The sequence below is a fragment of the Chamaea fasciata genome, unplaced genomic scaffold, assembly GCF_029207755.1.
Source record: "Chamaea fasciata isolate MVZ Bird 193981 ecotype frontalis unplaced genomic scaffold, bChaFas1.0.hap1 SCAF_9, whole genome shotgun sequence".
Classification (NCBI taxonomy): domain Eukaryota; kingdom Metazoa; phylum Chordata; class Aves; order Passeriformes; family Sylviidae; genus Chamaea; species Chamaea fasciata.
The window spans coordinates 11,288,720-11,316,507 of record NW_027094094.1 but is presented as its reverse complement, the minus strand read 5'-3'; the positions used below and the strand labels follow the sequence as shown (position 1 = coordinate 11,316,507).

Below are 27,788 nucleotides of genomic sequence, written 5' to 3'. Positions count from 1 at the left end.
TTTGGACTGTGGATTCTCAGTTATTGTTTCTAAAAACAATGTGTGCTCTTAGTTATCTTAATATTGATGCTGACTTCATAAGCCTAATCTTGAATTTGGACAAGGAATTTTCCTTTCCTGACTCCTTTAATTAAAAAAGACAAGTGCTGCTTTGTTGCTTTATTTTGTATCTACACAGAATTCCTTTTGGGGCAGAGGACTCCATCATATTTTTTAGACAATCACCTGAAAAGCAGAGGAAGTCTGGCTACTGTGGACTTTTATGCAGTATGTTACCCTATCTAGAGACAGTGCTAAAGAAATATGGACAAGTTAGGATATTCAAATAATATCTGATCTCCTGAAGAACATGGGGCAGAAAATCCTTCCTAATATTTCTTACAACAAGCTTAGTGCTGTTGGCTGAAATTTACATAATTAGAGCCCATTTTGACATGAAGATTGAAGGATGCCTGCTTCTGTATCTTTTCTCCATATGTATTTCACTGTCAGCTCGAGCTGTTACTGGCCAAACTGGCATTCCTGTTGGCATAAATGCAAAGGCCTGATTCTTTTGTCTTTACACATATCAGCTGTGTTAGATACTTGATGGAGTCTGAATTTCAGTTTCTGACTTTCTTTTGCTGGTTATACAGTGATTTGGTTGTGTAGTTGAGTGCAAACATAGCAAGAATTAATTAAGTGCCTCAGGCTTTGGACACTGCTCAAACAGGCCTTTCCAATCATCTTTCTAAATTGATCTATGGTCCAGCTCTGATGTGGCTGCTGCATCTCAGTGGTCAAAGATACAGCCTGTTCAAGAAATGTTAATATTCACTGTGAGCACATGTGGTTTATCTTCCAGTCACACACAGCCATCCATCACAGTGGTGCCACAGGACACATCACTAGGTTGTGAACCCTTACAATCCGAACATGGACCTGCCTCCAATTTGCAAATCCAGTTACTCAAATCAAATGCAATGCAGTATGTCATGTGCTCAAATGATACTGTTTTCCCATTAAGGACTTAAATTTGGCTATTACAAACATTTGAGTTTTTCAGTTCTGTTATCTATCTTCTTAGCGGGCAATAAACCCTTGTTTTGTTAAGCCAGAATTTATATCAGATGAAATTTATTTGAAATCCTCATCAAAATGCTGCCTGATATTTAGTTCTCTGTGATCTAGTGGTGAAGCAGAGTAGTTATTTCTCAAAGCATATTTTTTTCTCTGAAGGACCAAATTTGCTCACAGTTGGAGGAAAGGAGTTTACATATGTTTTGATTGTGAGAGGATGCATTGTGGGTAAAAAAATAATTGCATGGAGAATGGTGTTTGGGGTATTGAGTATATATGAAGCAAATATATGTCTGAAACTCTGTGGAACTGCATGGAAATTTGGTTACATTACAGCCGTGTAGTTTCTCAACCAGAAAAGATCAAAAAGATCATTATATCGAAAATTTGGCTTCCAAGAAGAGTCACGTCACTCTCTTTGGTGTTTAACTAATGAGCAGGTTGATTTCTAACTTATCTACAAATTTAGACCTTGTTCTGAATATTGGAAAATACAAATTAGGAGAAATTTACTTCTCTATACAGAGGAGATCCGATTAACTCCATAAAAACAAACCACAGCATGACTTCGAGTATAGAGTCACTACCACATCAGAGTCATGTTGACTAATCTGATCTGTCTCTCATTCTCTTTGATACTGGGAACTCACATGTCACCTGCTTCCTATTAAACAAAAAAAGACAGGGGAAGGGCCAGCTCTGTTATATGGCAGTCAAAGTGAATGTGTTGACAGCTGAAATTTGGAAGCACAAAGTTGTTTGACAAGGTTTGGGAAGTGACAACCTGTTTTTGATTCTCAGGAGCCCTGCCTGGTTTAAGAGTAAAGGGAAGACATTGCCTTGTTAGCCTCCCCGGCAGTGAGGGTGATCAATAATTGCATATAGTTATTGTGAACAATCCATTCATGTTCTTTAATCTGAGATGATTTTAATGCTTCATCTAGCATCTAGTCTTTCTTCTTTTTCCTCAAAATTTATACTTTTCCTCTCTCTCTGTCTTCCAGCTGTACAGCTCCATGGACTTTGGAAGGAAATGGCAGCTCATGCACGAGCGGGTCACCCCAAACAGGTTTTACTGGTGAGTTAGGGCCGCTGGCTTGGCTTGCTTTGGGTGGCTCATGGAGGGGAGAAGGGCATCTGACCTGAAGGGATTGGTTGCTTTACTTGAACATGAAATATACCCTTGGTTTTGTTCATCATCATCGCTATAAATTCAGCTCATAGCACATACCTTGCAGTGCAATAGTCTCCATGTTTGAACCTCTTGTCTGATAAAACCTGGTGTCTTTTACGGAGAGGTACAAGTCTTTTGGTAATTGCAAAACTCCTGCTTCTTTGTTACACACCTGCTTAGAGTAACACAGAGGAGCTGCCCAGTGCTTCAGTGATGAACCTGTGACCATTACACTTCCTGTTTTTCAGCCCTTCAGAGAGTTCCTTTAGCCCAGAACACAGTCTTTGTGCAGAGCCAGCCACTCTGACCAGTCTCCTTATGCAATCTTGGTGAGAAGGGATGATTCACTCTGCTTTAAATCACTCTCTGAGGAGCCAGTTTCATTATAGTGTCTAGTGAAAGCCCAAGATCTGCAGTTTGCTAAAAATCTGCTTTGTGACTCAATTCCTTCTCATTTCCCAAGTGTCAACCTCTCAAATTGGAAGAGTGTCTTAAAATCAGATGATGAAACAAATTTAGTTCTTATCTCCAGGCTCAGCCATCTCAGATGCCTCTTTTCCAAACTTCTCTACACCATGTGAAGGCTCAAGAGTTGACTTCTAGAGAGAAAAAGAAAAGTGTAGTTCTGCTGTAGTTGAATTTAGGGTTTGGGGCTTGGATCAGATTCTTAATACTGTGCTTACTATATGCCAGATGATGAGGTGTGTGTGAATGTGTAGAAATGCTGTTTTATAGAATCTGTGAATGGCTAAAAGAAGTGTCTGGTCCTTAAGACCAAAAATAATTGTAATATTAAGGAAGCGGAGGGTCACATTTTGGATGGTTAAAAATTAAAAGAATTTGGAAAACATAAAACTGACCCCCAATGATAAAGCATGATACCTATATCGTCTATCTATATCTATATCATCTATATCTATATCTATTTATATATCTTAGAGTCAAATTCATGTAGAAATTTTTGCACCTCATTGAAAGCCCCAGGAAACCAGGCACAAAATATTTATATATTGTATTTTCAGTATTTCCACACCTTGCAGTGGACGTAGACTCTTCCTTTTCAATTATCTATGTCCTTCTTCAAATCTTTCTAAACATCTTTAGACCCCAACATTTGAAATGTGGCTTTTTGGCACCAGGTCTAGAGATTTCCCCTTAGTGTACCTGAGGAATCTGGATGGTGTGAGAAGGTTTTGAATACTGAGGAAAGGAAGTTTTAAGGCTCCTAAGTCACACAGAACTGCAAAATATATCAAAGGTCTAGAACCTTGTCTGTCCATGTTCCTGTCATACAATTCCATAATGTAGGAAAGGATGTTGTTACTTTCTCCTGGTTCTGGTGGCAGGTGCATGATTGACCTAACCATCAAAAATCCTTTGATCTCACTATTCATGCTGGGTGCATATGGTAAAGGCCAATGTCGATCCTCGTCAGGTGTGTTCTGTACAGCAGAATAGCTGGTCCTTGGAATAATTTTACCCTATCCTTCAAATAACACAAGTGAGCTTAGGGAGAGGCTTTCTTGGAGGATAAAGTGCAAGGGCTAAGCTGATTTTGGAACAAAGCAGAACCTCTTTCTAATGGACGGGTTTAATGTTGTGCCTTATTTTCTGCTTTCATATAATAATGGTTAATGGAAATTGCCTATTTGTCCAATTGATACTCAAATGTGTATTTTTATCTATCTCATTTTTAATTGTCTTTGGCTGCGTGGTTTGAGCACTGGTTTTTTAGCAGTGCATTAGGTAACGTCTCTGTTTCAGGTGCCTTTTTCTCCTAGGAAATGTACAAATCTTCTATAGTTAAAACTCATGAGACATAGACTTAGGAATCTTTATTCCACTCAGAAATAGCAGAGTCCCATGGAGAATAAGCTTCCCAAGAGAGTGAATTAGGTTTTTCCCAGAGTGGAAGGGATTTGAAACAATCCATAGTGCAGGAATTGGAGGTACTGAAATTGTGGAACATAATAACGCTTCTCAGCTGATTTATTTCACTTTTTCCTTTTTTTCCTTTTAAAGCTGAAAACTGTGATGGCTTACAAGCTCTGACTTGTAAGATCTGTACATGAAAAAATGCAAAAAAGAACATTTTAGCCTCAGAAATTTGTTAATTTCTTTTTATTGTGCTACGAAAAAGAGAAAAGTGGGTATAGCTGTAAGTTTCAGGGGGATATAAGCCACTACTCTGTGAAGCTCACAGAATCATAGAATGGGTTGAAAGGTATGAAAAGTATGGGTTGGAAAGGACCCTAAAGATTATCTAATTCCAACTTCCCTGCCAAGGCTCCTTCCACTAGACCAGGTTGCTCAAAGCTCCATCCCGCCTAGCTTTGAGCACTTCCAGGAAAGGGACATCTGCAACTTCTCTGGGCAACCTGTTCAATTGTCTCATCAGCCTCACAATAGAGAACTTCTTCCCATCATCTATTCTAAACCTACCATCTTTAAATTGAAAGCCACTACTCTTGTCCTATGCCTACATGTTCTTGTGAAAACTCCCTCTCTTTAGCTACTGAGAGGTGCTGGAAGTTCTCCTGGAGCCATGAGGTTCACACAGGCCCACCTCTCAAGTCTGCCAGTCTCTCTCTGGATGGCATCCCTTCCCTCAGGTGTGTGAACTGCAGCTCTCAGCTTGCCTGTGGCAAACTTGCCTTTCCACGTCACCAGCCTGTCACTGCCAGTGTAATCAGTCTATCAAATAGTACATTATTGAACCTCTGAATGAAAACTTCCTGAAAGTTGAAATAGTATTTATAGGGAGATGCCTAAATGAGGTAAGCTGCTCTTCTGTGCTGTTCTGCATTGTTCATTAGCAGAGGCTCAGGTAAGCATCCTTCATGAAATGGTACGGTCTCCATCTGATTGGAATGCAGCTGGCTTTATCTGGGGCAGGTTTTGCTGAGTGGGTTTGCCTTCAAAACATGACTTCCATCTCTCAGGCTGCTTTGAATGGACTACAAACTTCACCCAGTTCATCTGATCAGTCAACCTGACAATGAGAGGTCTTATTTTTCTCTCTGAGACCTTTCTGAATAATTATACCTTCCCTGAGAGACCTCACACACAGAGACCTTAAGGCTAGGAGAGAATCAGGATTGCTTTAGAGCTTGTGAGACTGGAATGTGAATTTTCCCTCAGCTGAGTAAGCACAGCCTCTCTGTTAGTCATGGACACACAACTCTGTGCATTTTTTTGGTGTAGCTCTAGCAGACAGCATCTGTGATGGTTCTCCTCTGGTCAAACACAAAGCCCTAAGCTCCAATCCTGACTTGGGGTGTTGTACTCTGGCCCTTGCTTTCAGCTTCTTTCCTTAGTCATAGATGTTGGTGCTACTCACTGGTTTTCACTGGTTTGTAGTTTTGTGTTCCCATTTAGATGTCACATGTCTAACTGTTCATGGGACATCTCTCGTCAGTTCCTGAGCCTGCTCAAAGTTTGTTGCATGAGCTGAGATCCACCCCTGGGCCACTCATAGTTATAAAAATCCCCTAGGATTTGAGTTCTGTACTTTGGTAGTAGTGATTCATTTGTTAACTACACCCACTGATGGCAGTGGCAGAGCTTGAACAGAATGCATTGCTTGATGTGTGTACAGGCATCCAGATTTGGCTCCCACGTGCCTTGGCTCCAGATTTTAATGATTTAGGATCCTGTAAGACTGGAAATAGGGAGTTTACGCTAATGTGAAACACAAATTCCAAGATCACTCAAGATAACTGGAACCAGCATGGGTGCAAAGTTTGTTAAAAACCTACTCAATGTTCTTTTCTTTCAGAACACATTTCTGCAGCTCCCCCTGGGTCCTGTTCATTTTGTATCACTGTAACTTAGACACCTGTGCTGCCATGTGGAGGATATAAAAAAAAAATAAAGCCCGTATTTTGTACCGTGGAAATGCTGGGGAAGCTTCCTTGCCTGTAAAACACATGGTGTGTTCTGCTGACTAAATACTGTTGCTCTTCTGATAAAAATTCGTAGGACTTGAATTGTCCTTAAGGTTTTTTTTACTAACTCTGCCTTTTCCTGTGGCAGCACAATGAGACTAGGCAGGTGGGCAGGGCAGTTTGGTTATTGGAGCATTCACCAAGCACTTTGGTGGGCCACAGCTTTTCCCTGTCACCTTGGGTGACTCCAGCTGATTTTGCCTTGTTACCCTCCAGGTGAGACTGGGATAGGAGAGCACCTTGGTGACTGTAGTGGGTGAAGTAGTCAAATTAGTTATTTGATGTGTTACAGCAATAGATTAAGATCACTAGAGGGTACAAGAGAATAAAAAAATGCTTTAGTGGCATATGAAATCCTTTTATCATCTTATGGCTTATTTCTTTAAAATACAGAGTTTCTCAAGGGGACCTGTGTTTTCTGTCCAATCAGCTAAACAGCTGCGAATCTGTCCATCTGTCCATCTGTCTTTGGAGGCCCTGCCTATGTTTGCTGAGCAGACATGAAGACACTGAGGATCACCGTCCTCAGCATTTGTATTTGAAAGTAGAAAAAATGAGGTATATCAAGCAGTTGTCAAATACACTACTGATTCCCTCAACAGATTTCCCCAGAATTTTATAATTTTATTTTTTCCCCCCTTTCCCATGATAATCAACCAGATTTCTGTTTTGGTGGTTTTTTGGTGGTGTTTTATTATTTTTTTTTTAAATTTATTGCACCTGTGAATGCCAGCCACACTCACTGATCTCAGAGGGTTAAAAATTGTGAAAAAGGAACTCTTTCACTGAAAGAAGGAAAGAGGCTGTGTGTCCACTAACTTAGGTTATGCTTTGGAGTTAAAGGTTTTCTGGCACAGCTGTTTGAGGAATGAGACAACAAATTTTGTCTTTCAAGGGCAAGATTTTCAGTCTTTTTTGTGATTTTGCATGGGAAAAGGTGATAAAATGTATCAGTCAGTGTACTTCTTTTTGTCTGCAGCCTGAATTTCAGGACAACTATAGTGGAGGCTAGTTTGGATATTTGAGAGTAATGTGGGAGAAGTTAAGGGGTTTACCTCAGTGTTTCTTAAGGTTGTTATCTGGGTTTGTATCTCCCTTCAACAGATGTTTGTGTCTGTTTTTATTTCATCATCATTGTGACAGCACTGATATCTCCTAATTCCAGCGCCAGTTTTGGTCCATGCAGACTGTTTCAGCAGCAGTTCACTAGTGACCTTTGGATCCAGCTGACATTACCTTTACTTGCCTGGTTTGTCAGCAGAGAGATGGTTAGTCAAATATGTGCCTGCCTCTCCTGTAAATCCCACTAATCATTAACTACCAGATGGTGTCATTGCACAGTGCTGGGGAAACATCGCCCGATTTTTTACAGCCAAGTTTAGTGTTAAGAAAACATAGCCTTGTAAATGTCAAATCGACTCTTAAATAATCCTACATCGGAGTTTTTCAGAATTAAAACCATACCGTACATGGGGCTATGGATAAAAGGAATGACTCCAGTTTGGCATCCGTGGATGGCACCTATGAGCATCACCAAGGCATGTACCCAGTGCCTATTACTGGAGCCTCCCTTGGGCTAATGACTCATTTGGCTCTGGTGAGGGACTTGCTTCCCTTGCCCCGTGGGCAGGAGCACCCAGGGAAGGTTTTTCTTCTGGACAGTAAAGCTAACATAAATCTGGAATGTGTTACTCAAGCCACCATGACCATGAACTGTACTAAGCTGAGGACAACATTTTCAAACTATAGCCTCAAGCTCTGTAATAAGAGTCCAGGAGGGATGAGACATTCTCATAAATTCTTCCCATATATTGGAAGATTCCCTTGCAAGGTCACTTTAGTTAATTAAAGACCACAACACCATGGTGATAATAAACCTGATTTTATTTTCCTTTTCACTTAAAAATGGGCAAAGGGAAACTGTGAGGCTAGGTATTTTTATTTCATTTTGTGTGCCTACAATTAATGCCATCGGCACTATAGATATTTAGTGTTTCCAAATGTTAGGTTGTGGGTGACTAACTTGTGATTGCACAGTAACTCAGCGACAGAGATATAAATGGAACCTGGGTGTAGAGGTAGATACTCTTTTATTGGCTGAAATAATGTTTATTTTCGTTGAAAAAGTTTCAAGTCAAAAAAGGAATTTTAGAATTCATGGCAATATTATCAAAATGTTTCTCTCAAAAATTAAAGGAAGGAATACAGTGAAATATTTGACAGCTTTTGGATGGCCTTTTAAAATATTCTTAAAATTTGAATAAAATTTCATTTTGCAATATATGATAAAAAACAATTTAAGCAGTGAAGGAGTGCAGTCTGAAACAAAGTGTGTGGTATTTTTTCCTAAACATAATCCTGTCCTGGTTTTGAGCTACAGATTGGTAAGTGCTCTTCCAGGGACATTGTGATAGGTTTTATGGATATCTAAAAGTATAAAAACCTAAATGACCTTAAGAACAGGAAAATCCATCACTTTCTGTCTCTGGGAAATGCTGCAGGACTGTTTTATAGAGACTGCACAGACCCCACGAGTTCCATTAGTGCCTAGGGTCGGTGTAATGTTCAGACTACAGTTCCCCTTTCTGAGCACAGTCCATGTTCTTTTTTGAACAAATTTATGAGAGATTGACAGAAATAGTTTGATCCGAGAAAGCATCTTTGTAGAAAGTGGGAAAAACCCGTAGTACAATACTGGAGAAGCATTACGGACTATTTTCTGATTTACCTGGACTAAAACCAAAGATATTTGGGGGTTTGGTGTATGTTTATGCTGACTGATGACTTTATCTTTCAGAGGAAATTTGTTAGAACTAATCTCTTGTACTATGAATATAAGCTCTAAGTCGTAGTTGATGGATGCTTTACTCTCCTTACTGCCTGCTTTTCTAGGAAAATAAGTAGTTGATTTTTTTATGAAGTCCTGTGAAAGTCTTGCTAATCAGGCTGCCTAGGCTCAAAGATCTTTTAAGGAATAAAAAAAAAAAAAAAAAAAAAAAGAAAACATACTAAAAACATTCTGGCTAGAAGGATTGTGTGTGATTGTGTGATTATGAAGGGAAATAATTTTGAATACTTTAAATTCTCCTTTAAAACCCATGAACTACATAATGAGTGAACCCTAAGTAACGTGCCACATGATAAACTGTCAAAATACATGCGCACCTCTGGAATTCTGGCTGATATCACAGTAAGAATGAGTTCTTTCAATGAAGGGTATATCCTCTGGAAGGGCAATTTTGGAATAAGTTGTCTTTGAAGGACTTTTTTTCTAACTGCCCTTTTTTTTTCTCTCTAACCTCTTTTTGCTTGAGAAACGCAACATATCTTGCAGAAGAAAGGATTATCCCTCTGCACGAATGTAACTGTGGATGTCCCTACATAAATGCTATCAGGCTTTTAGAATTTGTCATTTGTTGTGATTTTAGTACAGTTTGCGATGTTTGCCACATTTATGTCCTTAATGTTCTATGGCTGGCAGTTATTTTTTTCCTTAAGGCCTCAAAAAGTAAAGGCTGAAATATTATTGCTCATTTGACTTAAATCTAATGCCTACCAGTGTATGTCACCTATTGCACTGCAGTTAGTGCTTTCAGCCATCAAAAAGCTTTTTGCTTTGGTCTCTCATCTGTCAGGTTTCTTTATCTCCCAGGGGCCAGTGTCTTCTCTTACGTCTCCCATTGCTAATCTGGGACAATTTTATAACTCCCACCTCCCCCACACTCCCTTTGACTGAGTGTCTCAGGCCGAAGCAGACTAGAAGAACCACTAGTAATAAAGACCAGGAATGCTTTAAGGAAGAGTTTGTTGAATATTTCTCCCAATTTATATTGATCCCTGGAGTGGGTCCCAGTGCTGTGTCTGTCTGAAGAGCTCGTGGTGGGAGGGTCTGTGTTCCTCTCATGCAAGAAGGTAACAAATAAGATCAAAACCCATCAAACAAGTAAGTCCAAATCCCATCACTGTGTTTCAAAGGCCAGTGTTGGAAGCTAAAATGCTGTACTGCTGACCCATGTAGTCTCCCTGGCCTGACTTCATCCTGGCTCTCCTGATGCACGTGAACTCAGACGCAAATTAATTTCAGCCTGTCAGGAACAGTCCCAGAGTAATTCTTTGTGATACTTTGTAGGAAGCATTGATGAAAGCCAGCCCTCTAATTAATATATTGAATAATGCATCCCTCTGAGGCATATGGGGATCTCCCATACTGTCATAGCTTGGCAAAGCTTATCAAAAGCTGGGCTGCCAGGCTGAAAGTAGCATCATATTTTGTGCATTCTGGCTAGCAAGGAATAGTCTCCCACTTTTCAATTTTTTTTTTGTGGGAAACTCGGGTTAGGTTTTGGCCTTTGTTCTATATCATACTAATCTCTCTGTTTCTAGGATAATGGCTGAATTCTCAGTGTGGGGGAGAATCCTTTTCACATACTCTGATTATGGACATAATTTTCTGGCTATTTGACTCAGTGGCAAAACACCTACAGGCATCAGGAGTGAGCATCTTTTCTGAATCCATCCTCCCTTTGCCCCAGACCTCATCCCCAATGGCCCACTTGATTTTGAGAAATGCACATTTACAGCTTTTGTTTCTTTACAGCAGCTGGGGCTGGAAGCATCCTTGCATTGGAGGCAGTTGCAATCTAATAGAGGATTTATCCTCAGCAAGCACATCAGCACTATCAGGGAATATTTTTACTTGAAACTAGATACCTCAAAATTCTTCAGAGATATTTTCTCAGAAAGAATCAGGAAGGATCCAGGTAAACTCCAGTTCATTTCCCTGAACTGACTTCAGCTGCTGAACCTTTGGAAATTTGTCTGGCATTAAGCTGAACAAAACCAGTTTTATTTAACAGAAGAAGTTGAGCCCATGCTGTGCAGAAGGAACAGTCTTATCATGGCAAAACAGACAAGATGTTTCTGCATTAATTTAAATGTGAACCATTTGTGTTGCTCAATAACATCCATTAAAGATAAGGAGGTCCGTTTTTATGCCTTCTGCTTATTGTAAATTAACAAACTCTCTTAAAACGACAATTCATCAGCAGTTATATGAGGCAGAATTCATTCTCGGCAAGAGAAGAAAATGAAACTCCCATCCTTTCATTCCCTGGCATTCCCCTGAGTCTCCTCTGTGGAATGAGATGAGTTTAATTTTGCTATTGTTAAGCACAGTGAGCATGAAGCTACATCAGAATGTAAGAACAGGAAGGAGCATCTTATTAGCTGCACTACATGTTCTTTTAAATAATGTTGATTCAGTAACTTGTGTCTTGCTGATCCTATAGAGAACAAGGATGAAAAGCCAGTGAGTGATGCTGTTTCACTTGCATATTTGTAGTGAGTTAATTGGAATAGGATATAGCAGTGGTTATCATTGCTCTGTAATTATCTTGCAAGGTAATTGTTCTCCATTGGGCAGAAGACAAGAAAAATGGGATGTAGATACATTTCCATGTTTAGTGGAATATCAGGAGTTCTGTAGCTGAGTTTGAGAAAGAAACATACTCACCTGTGTCTGCCAGCATGTACTTAGGAAATAATAAATAATACCTGTAGACTTTAGAGCTAATTTCAGTAGATCTGGGTTTTCTCAGATGGGAGAAAATCCTGCTTTTTTATTAAAAATAACAATGAAAACCAAGCCAAAAACTCTGTCAGGGTTTTGGCCAAAGGCTACAGACATATTCTTAGGTTTTGCTCACAGTATTTTTTGTTTTCAGGTTTGATTGAAAATCTTTAAGTGAAGGAGACATGTTCCATTAAAATATTGATTTTAGGGGCAATCTGTAAGAGTGACTCCCTAAAGCCATTTCTGGATCTGCAGTAGTTTCTCCAGAATTTCATTCTTTTCTTTCTACAAATCATTAGATTTGGACAGTATACTGGCACTTTGGAATTTTCCTTGAGGATAGAAACCAGCAGAGTATTACTTTTCATTTGGCCTTGTACTTCTCTTTCCTTTTATTGCTCCTCTGTAACAACAGGTTAAGAACCCAACAAAAAGCAGCTCTTGATTTACCTGCAGCTTGACCATACACCTTTGCTTCTTGACATGACTCCCACTGCAGCATTCTGCCCTGAGCACTCTCACTTGATCAGGGTAATGCTTTGGGGATGAAGATTCTTTGGGATGCTGCTGTTGTGAAGAGCTGGGAGTGTGTCTAGTGCTCAGCACCCTGGGCAGCCTTGTCTCCTTATTGTTTGTTCACCTGCCTACCTTAGAGCAAAGAATCCACAAAAGATCTGTGGTTTCTCTAGTCCCTCCTGCTGCAGTGTTGCTCTTTCCCTGACAGAGACCTGCATGTGGCTGTGTCTGTTTTATTCATCTCTCCATTCTGCCTGTGAGGGTGCTTCTGTCTTGAATGCAGAGCTGTCTTGTCATGAGACACTTGGTGATCTGCTGACCTCATGTCACTGTTGCTTTTACAAATCATAGCCACACGGACTTGCTGTTTCTACAGACAGAGCCTGTCTTTAGATATCTGTCTGCTGCCAGAATCCCTTTTGTTTCCTGCTTCTTTGTTTTTTCCTCCTGTGGTGTTGGGACAAATGAGCATCTCACTCTCAGCAGCTAATTGAGTGTGATTTTTTGGGGGCAAGGAGACACATTAATGCATTTATGCTTGCTGGTCCAGAACAGAGTAGTTTATTCTACTCTGTATTTCTCCTGTTATCTTTCTTCTTCATTCCTTTCTTTATCTCTTCCTTTTCTGGCTGATGGCTAAAAGTCAAAGAATGAAATAAGCTATCTGTTCTCTTCAGGTTAGTGTCTGAAATGCAGAGAAACAACTGTCACAAAAGGTTTGTGACACAAATCATATAGTGTCACATTTTTCTTTTTTTTTTTCCCCAAATGCATGAAATGAACCACAAATTCATTTCCAGAATGTTAGATGTTATCCCAGGGTTATTCTTCACAATATCCTGTAACTGGGAATGTAGAGACTCATTCTTCCTTAATTAATACAATGTACAATGCTCATAGGCATGTGGGGCTCATCAGCAAATCCTATACATATTGTCTGTGCCAAGTTTCATACTGGCCTCGCATCTTTGGACAATTTAAGCTTTATTTTTATCCACCTACTGCTGCATTCATTTATTAAATGATGCTCTTGCTCTGAAGCTTTTTGGAGGCACTTTATTCTGCCTAGGCCTCTGTTAATAGCTGAATCACTGAGCCTTAGCATTTCAGGCATGTCATATTTACAGTTGGAAAATATTTGTACAAATGAGGGCAATTAAACACACAGTGAACTGATAGTCCTTATTTTGGTGTAAAACTTTTCTTGATTGGGTCATGTTTGAGATACTTCTGCTAGGAAGCAAGCTCAGAGGAATATGACAAACATTTCCTTTGAGGGATAGAAGTAACTCCAGTGAAATCTATGGTTATAGGACTGCCTGGCTGAGCTGAGGCATCTTTGAGCATGTACTTTGCTTTTTTAAAGTGATTCAAAACAGGGCTGATTCATGTTTCATGAAACAGCAAAGCAATAATCTATGGCAATTCCCCATGTATACAACTTTCAAAGGAGGGTAGCCAAGCACTGGGAAAACATTAATTAACTGGGCTTCATAATATAGTAGGCACTAAACTAATTTTAAGCAAATGCAAAAATCCAAAAATATACTTTTTATTCTTGTTTCCTAAAGGGACTTGAAATTTAGGATAACAAAAGTGAAATTGTCCTGCAAAAAAGTGTCCATTCCAGAAAAAAGCAAAACAGACTCAAACACTTGTGTTGGAATGTGCTTAAAACTTGTCCACTATAAAACTTGCAGACCTCTAAACTCAGGAAAATCCCCTCTCTCCTCTCTAGAAATGCCCTCTCCAAAGCAGCACTGTTGGTGTTGGATGCTTATGGGATGGGGAGCTGATGGTGTGTCGTGCACTCAGGCCCTGAGAGGTCTTCAGGACAGTAATGCCTTAACTTGATGAGCTGATGCGTTGTTACTTCCACCATATCCTGATGCTGATACTGCCAGGACTTGGCAGAAAAAAAAAAAGGCTTCTATTCAATTAGGACAAGGGATAAGCCCTCAGGACTGCCTTTGATGGCCTGGATCAGCTATACCCTCGTGAGTCAGGAGCAGCAGCTGCATGGGAGCAGCACATTCAGCTCCTCAGCACCAGGGCTGGGGCTGCACCTGGGAGCAACCAGCAACCAGGGCTGGCTTGGCACAGCTGCCACACTCCCTGCATGAGCCTCAGTCCCCATAAGGAGCTATTTCAAGGGCACCATTGGGAAATTAGGATGCCACCTGGAGCACATGCCCTGCCTGTGTGCTGGCCCTTTCAAACCTTGACCAGGCTGTGAATAAGGATCTTTGGCATTCTACCCACAAAATTTTTCAAGTGTATTTCACAAGAATGTGGTTATATTTGTTGGGGTTTATGGTACAGGTTTGGGAAAAAAATGCCAGAGGGCTTTAAAGGACAAAGACCTATTAACTGGATGAGAACTATACCCTAGACACATGAAAAGGTTTTGGTGTTAGCATAAGGGGAAAATAAAAAAATATTAAGCAACAGCATTTTTTATGTTGCTAAATATACTTTAAAGATATTCTTTGTTAATTTCTGTGATATAAGGAGTCACCTCCTTTTAAGTACTGAGAAGATAAAGAAATGTTTCTCTGTGCAACAGAGCCTGCTTCCTTGAATGGATTCTCTGGTTGATGTAGTTGAGCCTAAATGTCAGTATTCTCCTCAAGGGGAGGATTGATTTGGACCTCTTTCCTCTTCTTTGTCTGGTTTATGCATGAAAGAACTGTGTGTACAAGTCTGTGGTTCAGGGGCCTGTGATCCACTGAGTTTAGAGGGGAGGTACAGGTTTAGACATTTGGTGTTAGTGGGGATGAGGTGCAGGGAGGCAGATGCAAGTATGAACATATGGAAATATGCAAATGCCGTGAACACCTTAAGTTTTGTTTTCTTTGAGATACCATGCAGAAAAGCTCCTTAAAATTCATTGGGACCATTTTAAAAAGGATTGGCTTTGCTGAAAAGAAATAAGCTGAGAATAAACACTTGGCAATTTTTTTCCCTTACCTTGTGAGCTAAGTCTCACAACAATTACTTCTGCCCATGTCCAGAACTACAGCATCACGGAAATTAGCACTGGAAAAGATGTAGAAAGCTCCAGGGACCTAGCTAAGACTGTTCCTCACAGTATCTTCCTTCCCAGCTTTTTTTTTCCCAAGCTTCATTTGAAATGTGCTGTGCAAGGAGGTTTTGCCCATAACTCTTCAGAGACCTCATCACATCCTAACACATCCAGCAGTGTCTCCCCCGGCTCAGCCACAGAGAATGATACTGTATTTATGTGTTTAATAAACACATTCTTTGCCCCAACAGTTCAACATTTGTATGTTTCTTAACTGTGGTAGTTTATGGTGGGTGGTTGACCCCGGGGTTGTGTGCAGGTTGGGTGTGTGTGGGCTGTTACGTGCCCAGAGTTAATGTGTGATGGAGCTGATTTAAGGCAAATTAATACATGAACTGCCTTAGTCATCTGAAGCCAAGTGCAGTTATTGATACCTAGACAAATGTGATGCAATACCAGATAGAGGAGAAGCCTGTTGGAAAGGTATGTGTCATTTAGCAAGGGTGCCATGTGGAAGACTCCAGGTCAGTTGAGTGGGAATTGAATGAATTTGTTTATGCTTCTGTATATCCACATGGACATGGCTCTTGTGTTGCTTGGATGAGTTAAAAACATGCACTACTTGCCTGGTACCACACAAAAGTGTTTATTCACTTCTGGAGCAGGATAGAATAAAAGTTACAACAGACTAATTGGCAACATCCTCTAATTTAACTGCAGTTGCCTGGAGCAAGAGGATGAGTTTTTCCCCCTTTACATATTATTGCACAATAAATGTGCCTTGTTCCTTGCTGTTTCTAGCCCTTATTTACTGCACAACATCCTGCTAGGTAATATGCATCTGTTTCCTCTGTCTCTTTACATGGACACTGGCAATTTCCTTCAGTCTGACATCCTAACCTGCAAAAATGAGTTTTCAAGTCAGCATCTTGGGAGTCTCAATTTGTTATGAAACTTCTGATTTTGTTTTCAAAGCTGGTGAATGACACTTGGAGTGGTCAGAAATTAGACACACCCCTGGCTCAGTCCGGCAGGTTCCAGATCAAATTTGAAAGGCTGACTCCTGTAACCTGAATTTTTGCTTTTACCTCACTGTAAATCCCAAACACAAATGTCGCTCACACTCAGTGATACTCACTCAAACCTCCCAAACTCTTGGGTTCAGGAGATAGACAAATAGAGCAACTCTTACTCTCAGTTGATGGTTGGGAGCAAGGATCAACAGGCAGTTGGAATTGCTCAGCTTTTTTCATTAAAGATGATAGAGGAGACATATCTCAATACTCCTTTTCACCTTTAAATGCCTGGTGTCTGCAAAATGGGTAGAAAAAAATGCAAAAATTGTTTATTCCATGGAAAGGCATTAGAGTTGGTAGAGAAAGTGAGCTGGGGTGTACAGTAGCCAGGTAACCTGAAGAATCTCTTTTTTTCTTTTTTCCTTTCTTTGCATGTGTTGGCATTTTTTATTTTGAAATATACAGTACCTTATAGGGAAACATTTCAAGAGTAGTTAGAGTGCAGAATATTGTGTTTTCCTTGCCCTTCTCACTTGCTCTCCCTCCCAGTCAGAGATGAGATATTAGCAGAGTGGCCTGGTAAATGTGCACCCATGCACAGCGCTCTTCCCTCAGGATAAAGATAAAGATCTGGCCAGGATCATGTCCATCCTTCAACTTTCAAGAGCACACAATTCTCTTCTGAAAAGAAGAGAGGAAAGATCTTGTGAAAATCAAGAGCTACCATGAAAACAGAAAGGAAAAGCAGCAGCAGAAGACAGAAAAAAAGGTAACAATTCTTCCTTTTAATGAATTTCAGAGGTAGTTTGAATTCTTAATTGGAAAATTATCCTGTGGCTGCTGCAATTCTGGCTGCAGGCTCCACATTTTGAAAACTGCCTTTGCAGCAGTTGGGGAACGTGTCAGCAGGAAAAAACCTGACCTTTCCTGTCACTACTGCCTGCATTCTCTCAGCATTTTCTCATGCCAGGGGTGATTAATGAATAGGGATGGTGGAGGATGTTGATTTAGCTCAGTTCTTCACAGTGAGGGTGCCTTTTTTCACTCCCTATGGCTGTCCAAGACAGCAGCACACACGGGTTCATTTTGTGAATCTTGGTTTAAATTTCTCTGTCTGGAGTTGATATGCACAGAACTGTGTGACCATGGGTCAGGACCTCAGGCTCCTGAGTGTTAAATACTCTTGTCTTTGTAAGCCTCTGGACAGGGTTGTTAGCTAGAGCACCATGAAAGCCTTTCCCAACCACCCCACTGTGGGCTACACTTGGTTGTATAAAGGGAGGGGATGCTGACATCTCTCCTCAACATGCTTTACTTGCTTAAATAATATTGAGCAGTGCATCCTTCAAATGTTTTTCAGAGAGATAACATGTAAGAAAATACAAGGCTGTGTAAGTGTCTCTTCTTGTTTTGTTGCTGCTCCTGTATTGCCAGACCTGAGAGGTTGTTGTAGTGAGTTCTCAAGGCTAGAGAATTACAACAGGATAAAGGGATAAAGCAATAGCTTTACAGTCTGTGTGCGTGTTTTTGCAGCTCTGCTTCAGGATCTGCATTTACATCTTGCTCTTTCCACTGCTGACTTTTTTGCATTCTTCATGTAAAGCTCCTCCAGACAAATGACGAGAGACCATTTACTAAAAATACCTGATTTCAAGAGTCAGAGCAATGCAAAACAAAACTCTGTTCCTTGCCAGTGGGAACAGATGTGAGGTGAGGCATGAAGAAACAGCATTGATTGGGGATCTGTTTTGCAATCAGCCATTGGTATAAGAGAGCAACTTGGTTTGAGCGAAGGAAGGATGACCTGTGTATCACTTTTCAGGCTTGTTATCTGCCTGCAGGTAGAGCAGCCTGTCCTGCTTTTGGGTTGCAGGACACTTTGTGAGCTTTTCAACTTGCAGTGCACCATTTGATGAGCAGAGGAGTACTAGGGATGTGCTGTGTGCCAGTCCTTTTTTGTCATCATTGTTATTCTGAAAAGAACCATTAGGCTTGTCAAAACTAATTAGGGAAAAAGTAGATGGCGCTGGAAAGGAACTTCAAGCTAGAATGACATGTTTCAGGAGATCCCTCTCATTCCCTGGTGCACACTTGAAAGGCATTATGAATGGATCCACAGAGCTTGTGTATGCAAATGCACAATGGTAATGAGTATTCTGGATTTTGTTAGGAAATATTTAGGTTCTTCTAATTACAGTCCCTTCTAAAGTGAATAGTACTGTGACAGACTGATGTCTCTTATTACTTGGGCCAGGAACAGTTTTGCCCCATTGCTGCATGGGGAGATACAGTGCCCTCTTCATCTGGAGGGGAGGGACCCAGAGGATGCCAGGGGCCCAGGTGAAGCCATCTGACATTGTGGTGTCAGGATGCCACAAATGGCTCTGAGTAGGAGTCTGGCGTCTGGCTTCCAGAAGGATGGATGCCAGGAGAGTGCATTTAAGGCTGAATTTAAGTAGGAAACCTCTTGGTAAGGGCTGCAGGGCAAGTCCCTAAAGTGTTCCCAACCTTTACCTCAAAGCGCTGGAATTACCACACTGTTTCATTAGGTTGTGATGAACAGATATGATGGTAAGCATGTACATCTGTCTCTATTGGCATGTCTTAGACAAGGGTGATGGTAACTGAATGACTGAAATTACAGCAGTTAGTGCTACTCATTTGAAAAAGGCAGAAAACTTCTGCTATGGACTAGAAAGATTGCTTTCTATATGCATTGGGGACTAATACTGCAGCACACCATAATGTTTTCCGCTGATATTTAAAGGAATTTCTGTGTATTCCACTGTCACTTTTAACTGTGTCCATATATTGGGAAGATTTGATCCTAATAATTGCGTGACCCCAGGAACTCAGGCTCATTCTGGCATCCTTACCAATAACAGACAGCACTTTCCTCCTTGTGGGATCACCCTGAAACTGATGGTAGCGATTAAGGAGCAGACTGTTTCTCACTGTGAGTGGAATGATGAAAGCCCTGCCTGTGCTGCTTTGTTTTGTTGTGTTGGTATCTTTTGGCCACTATTCAGTGTGTTGTGAATGGACTCGCTATCGATGTGGTGCTCTCGTTAACAAGCAGTGCCAGTTTCAGTTACCTACACAGTGGCTCATAATGTAGTTGTTTTGACATTCGCAGCACTGGCTGATCTTAGCTGAACTCCAGCACATTTATATGTTTGTCATTGCTTCAGCTGCTGTGTTTTTTTGTGGGATTCACAAAAATTTATCAGAGCATCTGAAGACAACATTATTATTACTATTATTATTATTATTATTATTATTATTATTATTATTATTATTATTATTAATTTTTCTGCTGTTGATGACCCAAGGATGAAAATGGCAAAAGAATGTGATAAAAATGTTTTCAGAGCATTAGGGAATTCTGAACATTGGCTAGCTCAGAGGGAAACTATTATTTACAATCTACTGTGTCAAATTCAACTCCCACCAAATTAGAAACTGATTTTTGTCATTGTCCCTTTTTAATCTAACCCTTTGGTTAACTCGGGAGAAGCAGCACCATAAATCACGTGGACATTTATGGATTTTTTTTTTCCCCTGCCAGCCATTGCTAAGACTAAATGTTCATCTCTCAGTGATTCTTATCAGCCAGGACACTAATAATAACATTTCTGTTCTGGGCTTGACTTTCCCTCTTCCAGGAGAAAAAGTTTCTTTTTAATGTGCTTTGAAAAATATTGTTAGGAAGTAAATAATGCACAGGAAGATTTGACTCGGGGTGCTTGAGTTCCAGTTAGTGAGATTAAAGAAACTTCTTACGCCTCTTTTCATAATTGTCTTGGACCGTGGATGGCATGCGGTCATGGTGTGAATAATGAATACTTTCTCACCTCTTTAAAATCAGGAATTCACCATATGTGCAACACTATTTTTCTTTTGAAGATGGGGAAAAGGAGGCGAAGAATAGCAAGATTACCCAGCAAACTAGGGCAAATCAAGAAACTTAGTCTATAGCTTGCTTTCTGAAGGCATGAGGCTGCTATGCCCTTGTTTTTCCTTCAGCACTAAAACATAATTCTGCTTTTACTGGGTCTTGGGACCAGCTCTCTTTGCCACCACAGGAACAGTCATAGTAGTAGTTTTGATCTTGTAGACAAGGGACAGGCAGGATCACTCTCCTGTGCCTGGGCGGGTTGCTGTAGGGCCTCTGAGTGTGGTCTGTGTGGAAGTACAAAGGAGACAAGTCCTTAAAAGGTGGAGACTTATATACCAGGTGTCCAAGGAAGGCTTAAGTTGCTTTTGCTTTCCTTTACCATCTCTGTCTGACTGCAACCTTTCAGCTAGCTGATTGTCTTTGTCTCTCTCTCTCCTCTCCCAGGTCAGTGGCTGGTTTGGATAAGGAACCTGACCTTGTGCACATGGAAGCCCGGACAGCTGATGGACGTGAGTGCCTGCAGCCAATGCTAAAAATTGCACTTTGAGCCAAGAATGGGATGGAAATGAGAATTAACTTTACCCATTTTACCTCCCCATTTACATTTTAATTGTTAGGGGGGATGTGGGTTGTGGGGTTTGATGTGATGTTCCTATCCTGAGCCTGTAGGAGAAAGTCATGGGCTGCAGGGTTTGTGTCTGTGGAGATGGTGTACAGGAGCTCAGTCTGTTGGGCTAAGAAGCCATCTCTTCTGTTCCCTATTCATCTGTTTCAGAATCACTTAGTTTACATCAATCATAAAGAGCTGAGCTACCTGCACTGTACCGTGGAACCTCTGTGCATTTCCAGAGGTGCTCAAAACAGCTAGGTGGTACCTGAGAATTTGAGAAATTACCTGCAGTCAGACTTACCCTCCAGCCAGAATGTCCCTATGCTCCTTTGTCTTGTATTGAAAGTATTTTTCAGTTTTGCTCATAATGTATGAATAGGTGTTCCATACCAGAACATTACAGGCCTTGGAAAGGTGCCTGGATCTGAAGCAGGAAATAGGAAAAAAAATTCTTAACCCCTCACTGAAATTAATCTAGCCACATTGGCAGTGGAATGGATTCCCGTGTAGTCAATCTCCAGCAAAGATAATGGTGTTAGAAGTAAGCTGATTTACTCTCTCCAAAGTGTTTTGGATATCCTCACAGAAACTGCAGCATAGTAATGCTCCTTGTGTGGAACTTTGCTCCAGTGTGAGGAAATGGAAGCAATGGGACAAGTGTCCCATTTTGGTGCAGGGACAGTATAGGAAAACAGCACAGGATTGAGGAGTTAGAGAATTTCTGGGAGGAAAAAAAGGCCTCATTTTTGTTGGTTGCAAACTTTTCTCTGTTTTAGTCAAGCGCTGCGTAGGCCAGATGTGTGAACAAGCTCCGGTCTGTCAAGATGGCTGCTCTGAGGTTGTGGATATTTTAATATCACTCATTGGCCTCCCACTGCTATTTAGTGATGGCAGCTGAATAAATAACCAGGCAATAAAAGCTCCGGGGTGACAGCTGTTTGTTGAGTATGTGGAAAAAGCAAAACAGGCTGACAGGTGGGTGGACAAGGTAGGGAGGCATCTCCAGTGCCTTTGCTGCTGTGTGTGCTGTCACAGGTATGACGGGAGAAGTGGTCAAAAGCAAATAAAAAAAAAACCCCAAGCAAGCAAGCAAACAAACTGCTGATGGAGTCTGTTTTCAAACTAAGTTTAAACTTGCTCACCCAGCTATTTGAATATTGGATATGTCAAGGATGTAAATGTTTGAAAGATGTATCCCCAGGTTAAAGGCAGCTCTCTTCCTTCAGGTCTTGTTTGCTCAGGGGTTTCCCTTTGTTCTTGTTTTAATGTATAAATTCAGCATTTTGAAATTGGCAGCTGATTGTGTTGAGGGTTTCACTGGTATCCAGGCTTGGTCAGTAGTGTCAGCAAAACAAGAGCCCCGCTGCCCAGGTCTGCTGGGCAGTGCTGGCCCTGCTGGTGTGTACCGAATGACTCCTCTCCCAGCACAGCACCAAAGAACAGCGTTGCTCTAATTAGAGGTTCTGAGGCTTAAAGCAGTGTTTGTGTTACAAAGCGACGACAGCCTCAGAGGTATAGACTTCCCCAATGTGATACTGTACAGCCCTGGGTGCTCAGGAATGGGGCACTGGACTTTTCTCCCAGTTAGTTCTGCAAACAAATTGGGCCTTCATGTGCTCAGTGGAATAGCTGAGGCACTTACACCTGCTGGGAAATGGGGCCCTGCAGTTACTTCCTCTTGATCAGAAAGTTTCTGATGAAAGTTTTCCTCAGTATTATGCAAAAAGAAGGAAAGTCTTCTCTAATGCCTTCTTTTGGTCAGTCTGGTGCCTCTTGTCACTTGTTTGATGCATTAACAGACATGGATTTAAGTATTCCCATTGCTTAGTCCAATTCAGATAGAAGAATCTGTGCCTTCAATGTCACTAGCTACTTGAAAAATCCATGATTCTTTTAGATTTGGCCTTTTTCTTTCCTCCTTCTTCCATTTTCCTCCATATTTTTAATTAAAAAAAAAAAAACAAAACCCAGTAGAGAGTAGAACCAGTGGGGAATGGAAGGAAGGGAAGGGAAATGGTAGATAGGACTGGACTCCTGAATATGATTTTTTTTTTTTTAAGCAGTAATTGGGACTCAAAACCAGTGTCTAATACCAATTCAGATACGGAGCATAAAAGGTGCTCTGGAGCTGGGAACAGGTGGTGGGGCATACTGGAGTCTCTTTCATCCATAAGAGTCAGGGCCATCAATATGCTTATGGATCTGGGAGCTGGCAGTCCTGTTCCCCTCTCTGGTGTCTGTCCTTCAAGATATCTTGCCACATGGTTTTGTCTGTCCAGTCATTAGAAATGGCTGTGTCTCTGAAAAACTCATCTGCCCCTGTGTCTATTCTCTTAAATACTGCAAGATACTGATAATTCCAGTGCCTATCTCATCTCAAGCTGTTCCCATCTTTTGTAGCAGATGAAGTTTTTCATATTTTTTCGACATCTTGGCAGAGTCATTGTAGCAGAATAATAATCGAGGCTTGCATTTTTAAATTGTAAAAACATGTAGGAGCCTTGGGCATTGTGCCTTCTGCCAGGGTGTAATAGGCAGCAGCAAGGACAGGGCTGGATGCAAGGGAGCTATTCTGACCACCCTGACACAAGCACCCACCAGCATTCCTGTGCAGGATATATTGAACTTTCTGATATTCAGTGAGCTAATTTTCACCTCACTCATAGATAAAGTGCAATAAACAAGTTTTAAATTATACGAAAAAGAGGGGGGGGTAAAGCTAACCAGAAAGATAAAACAGGGTAACTAATTCTTGGAGAGTCTACATGTCTTTTTCTCTGGGGGAAAATTATTGAGGCCAGTCAGTTTTTTCTCCCTCCCATGGAAACCTTCATGATGTTATGATTTTAAATCTTGCCTGACACCAGGATCTGATTTAAGCCAATCTGCCCATGCAACTTGTTTCTATCAGCTGCCCTTTTCCCTGTCAGCCATGCTGGCCAGACATCGCCGTTTTCAGCTGCCTTATTAATGCTGCCAGGAAGGAGCAGGACTTGCTGTCCTGTGTCTCTCTAAGTCAGAGTCACCTGCACACAGGTTGGTCCTTTGCAGCCTCCATCACAGTGACACAACAGCTTTGACTGTTTCACTGCCTCCCTTCAGGGACCCACATCTTTGGGGGGAGAGCCTCTTGTGCTCCTGCTTCCTGCCAAAGCTGGCATGGCTGGCAGGAAAAGATAAGATGTGGTAGCTTGGCTTATTTCACCAGTTTGTCCCTTCAAATTTGAAGAAATTGTTTCCATTTTGTCACTTCAAAAAGGGTAAAAATACACTCCAGAATCTCAAGATGGAAGGCTGTGTTAAATAGCAATGAGGAGGCGGTTCAAGCTCCTCAACTGGAAAATGGCTGTACATCTGTGGGAGCCATTCTCTAATCCTGGGTGAGGTGGGAAGGGTTTGTGCTGGGATTTGAGCAGCAGCAAGCCCTCCAGGCTGCTGGATGTCCATATTGCCACATTCACAGATGAGCTGAGAAAGTGGCTAGAGTCGCTTATAAGCATGTGGAGTTTTTAATGCTGCCTGGAAGGCAGGGAGCTCTTCTCAACTCCTTTTGCAGTGGAACATTATAAAAATCCCAAAAGTAACAAAAAATCCAACCAGCTAAAAGAATCCTGAAAACCGAAACACCCGGATCCTTTTATTCTGGTGTTGTATAGGAAAATATATAAATTGGAAGTAGTGCCCAGATAGAAACAACCTCCTTTAGGCAATATACCTCTCAATGAAAGGTAAGCAAGGCTTTGGAGGCATGACTTAGTCTCATGTCTCTACCCCTCTGGGTGAATGTCCTTCTACCTTGTGGCCGCCCAAAAGACGGGGTGCAAAATTACCTCATTCTAGAGGAGAGCAAGATAATAGCTTGTAAGTTAGGATGGCCTCTCTAAATGGAGACTTTTCTTGAGAGACCCTGTACTTTCCATGTGAGAAGATGTGCCCTGTGAATGGCACCCTTTAAGAAGCTTGAGCAGGGACTTGAGATAGTTTCTCACTTTGAGCTGTACATAAATGGGAGCTAAACTAGGTTCTGCTATATTTTTTTTGTCTGATTTTTTAACGTATTTTAAAGGTAATTATATCTAAGCAAGAAAAAAGCAAGACTTAACTTTATCTGGTATGGTAAAGCAGGCAGGTTTAAAGATATTTTATTTGTGTCTGTGTTTGGTTTTTTTTTAATAGGCATGTGTTGTAAAATATATGAACGTAAATAAAAGATACTAAATGGAAAATGGGTAGTGAGCTGCCCCCCTTCTCCACCACCATCTCCTTGTGAATATTAATCAGATGCCATTCTTTGAGTATATTTGATTGCTGGTGTAACACACTCAAAATGACATATTTCCCAATAGGCAGGAAGCTCGTTGTCATGTCAACACTTGTGATTTATCTGCATTTATTTGTGACAGGTTTTTATTCCTCTTCCCATTCTGTCACTCAGCAGCAGCAAATTATCCCCTTTTTGGAAGGATAAGAATATCCAGGCTACTGTGTGGGAGAACATACTGGAGGGAATGAGGTTCTAAAAATACAACTCCTGACCTCTCCTCCTTGTTCTGCCTAATTTTAGAGCTACCTCAAAGAGCAAGTCACTGCTGTTGATCTCTTTGGATAGCATGGCAGCACATAAGACCCTCCTGTTTTCTGAGCAGTTGCTTTTATCCACTGCAAGGTTGTCTTAGGTTCCACACTGAGGAGCTAAATAGCAGCTCTGGGCCAAGTGTGTGTATATCAGTTGATGAAGAACTTTAATTTATGCCAGTTGAAAGTCTGAACTCTCTGCTGCTGCTGCTGGAATTTTATGCTGGGAGCAAGCACAGCTCTGGATATTGGCACTGTCTCTAGGTCAGGTGGTTTTCACCATACACTTTAATCACTGCCCGGTACTCTGAGCTGGCACCAGCAACATTTTCTGCTGCTTTAGCATCCTCAGTGGGACTGTGATTTCATTACTGCACCAGACCTGTGTGACTGCTCTGACTCAGCTCTTATTAACCTGGAATCCCTGGTGCATCAACCCAGAACCAGGTCTGCAGCCTTTAAACAGGGGCCTTCAGTCACTGGGTGGTTGGCCATGGACCTTTATTAGATTCAAACTCGGCTGTAGTTTGTGACTTTTTTAGATAAAATATTTTAGAAATTATTAGTCTAATTATTAATGCCTCTGACTCGCATTCTTTCTGCATTTTTAAGAGTGTTGCTCTGGACAAGACTTTAAAAGAGGAAACTATCAGTCTGTGAATCTTGTTTTAGAATCTGGGAAGGGAGTTGGATGAATCTCAGAGGATTTCAATCGTGCCCCCCAGAGCTTTCCACCGCCCCACATTTTGCTGTCACTGGAAGGACACAGACCAAGGACATGGCAGTTCTTTTGTGATGAAGAATCCTGTAAGCAGCTTTGCTGGGCTAGTGACTGCCTTTTTAAACTTCTCTTTTATCATTTCGGGCTGAGTTTGACAAGGGCCATGTCAGAATATTCTGTTGTGAACTAAAATCACTGTACCAGGCTCACCCCAGCCCTTATAAACTTGCTGTTTACTTCATTGAATTGTCTGTCCTCACCCTTTGTAGAAAAGCAAAGAAGCATTCAAATCTAGGGAGCCTATAAAAGTGCCACAGTGCAAAAGATATGTCCCTTTTATCACTCCAGCTGTCATCTTAGTAGTATTTTCACTTTCTCCCTAATTTGCAGTTTTCAGGAGAGCAGTTGAAAAGCAGAGATGGCATATTTAGATTACACACATTCAGAAATACAGTTCCTTCATTGTTCTGTTTCATAAGGCCTTTTCTTAGCCCGAGTGAAATAATGCTTAATCCCCTATAACCCTTCTCAACTTGCTGGAGTTGGGCACATCTCTTCTTCTAACTTTCTGTATATCTGCCTTTTCCTTCTGTTGTTTGTCTTTGTGCTCTTCTCCCTGTTCCTCCTCTCAAACAATGCCAAGGCCTGAGAAGAGCCCATTAGTGTGATGGCCATGTTCTCTCTAGACAGAAGCATTTGATGCTTCTTGCAGTGCATATAACTACTGTTAGGAATCTGCAGCGACTCATGCTCTTTCATGGCCATGGCATTTTCATTCCTAGCTATAAATGCTTTGTTTGCTGTAAAGACTTAATTTTGGGAGATGCTTGTGATTTTCACAGAAAAATAAGTTAAACTTAATAGTGTTGATTTGGGCCTTTTTTATGATTTTTGTGTTTTACTACCACAATTAAAAACAGCCAACAAGGCTAGGTTGTTTCAGAGGGAAGACGGGGTATTATTTCCAGAAGGATATCGGAATTGGTGAATTCTACCTGTGTGGCTTCTGCTCTATATGGTCTCATCAGCGGCTTTCTGATGCGTTTCTGGTTCGTACCCTCCATTTATGGTTTGAAGTTCAGTTTCCTGAGGGGTGTCTGCACAATAGGGAAGGGAATGGCAAATGTTGGATATAGAAGTGTGGTGAATTCCCAACTTCAGAGAGCAGTAACGGTGTCAGAGGCTAGAGGCAGATCACGGTATAACATCTGCCTAGTTGGACATATGAACACCTTTTGAGCTGCTGGTGGTGATTACAGACAAGTGGCTCCTAGCTGGACATTTCTGACTTGTCCATGTTCTCCCCTTGCAGACACCCACTATTTGACCTGTCGGATCCAGGAGTGCTCCGAGACCAAGAGGAGCGGGCCCTTTTCGCGCTCCATCGATGTCAGCTCCCTTGTTGTTCAGGATGAATACATCTTCATCCAGGTACGTTGGCTTCACACAAAAGGCAGATGGATTCTGCCTGCACAAGGTATTTTTTCTGTGCAAAGGAGGAGGCATATTCTAAGGATAAGTTCTTAAGAGCTGGGAGTTCATCCTGTTGGCTCTGCAGTCTGGGATGGAGCACTTGATGTCTCTGCTCATCACTTGTCTTGAATCTTGTATATATTCTTAAAGTTTGTTCATTAAGGGTCCATGGATTTCACAACTTGTGACTAGTTGTAAAATA

General features: G+C 41.2%; 1 protein-coding gene across 1 annotated transcript in view; it reads left to right on the top strand.

Annotated features, from left to right (window-relative positions):
* SORCS3 (sortilin related VPS10 domain containing receptor 3) overlaps positions 1-27,788 on the top strand; it is a 275,011-nt gene that overhangs the window by 171,844 nt on the left and 75,379 nt on the right. The window contains exons 5-7 of the mRNA XM_066190964.1: positions 2,064-2,137; positions 20,652-20,716; positions 27,426-27,544. Coding sequence (XP_066047061.1) covers positions 2,064-2,137; positions 20,652-20,716; positions 27,426-27,544 — 258 coding nt within the window. The remainder of the gene's footprint in view (positions 1-2,063; positions 2,138-20,651; positions 20,717-27,425; positions 27,545-27,788) is intronic.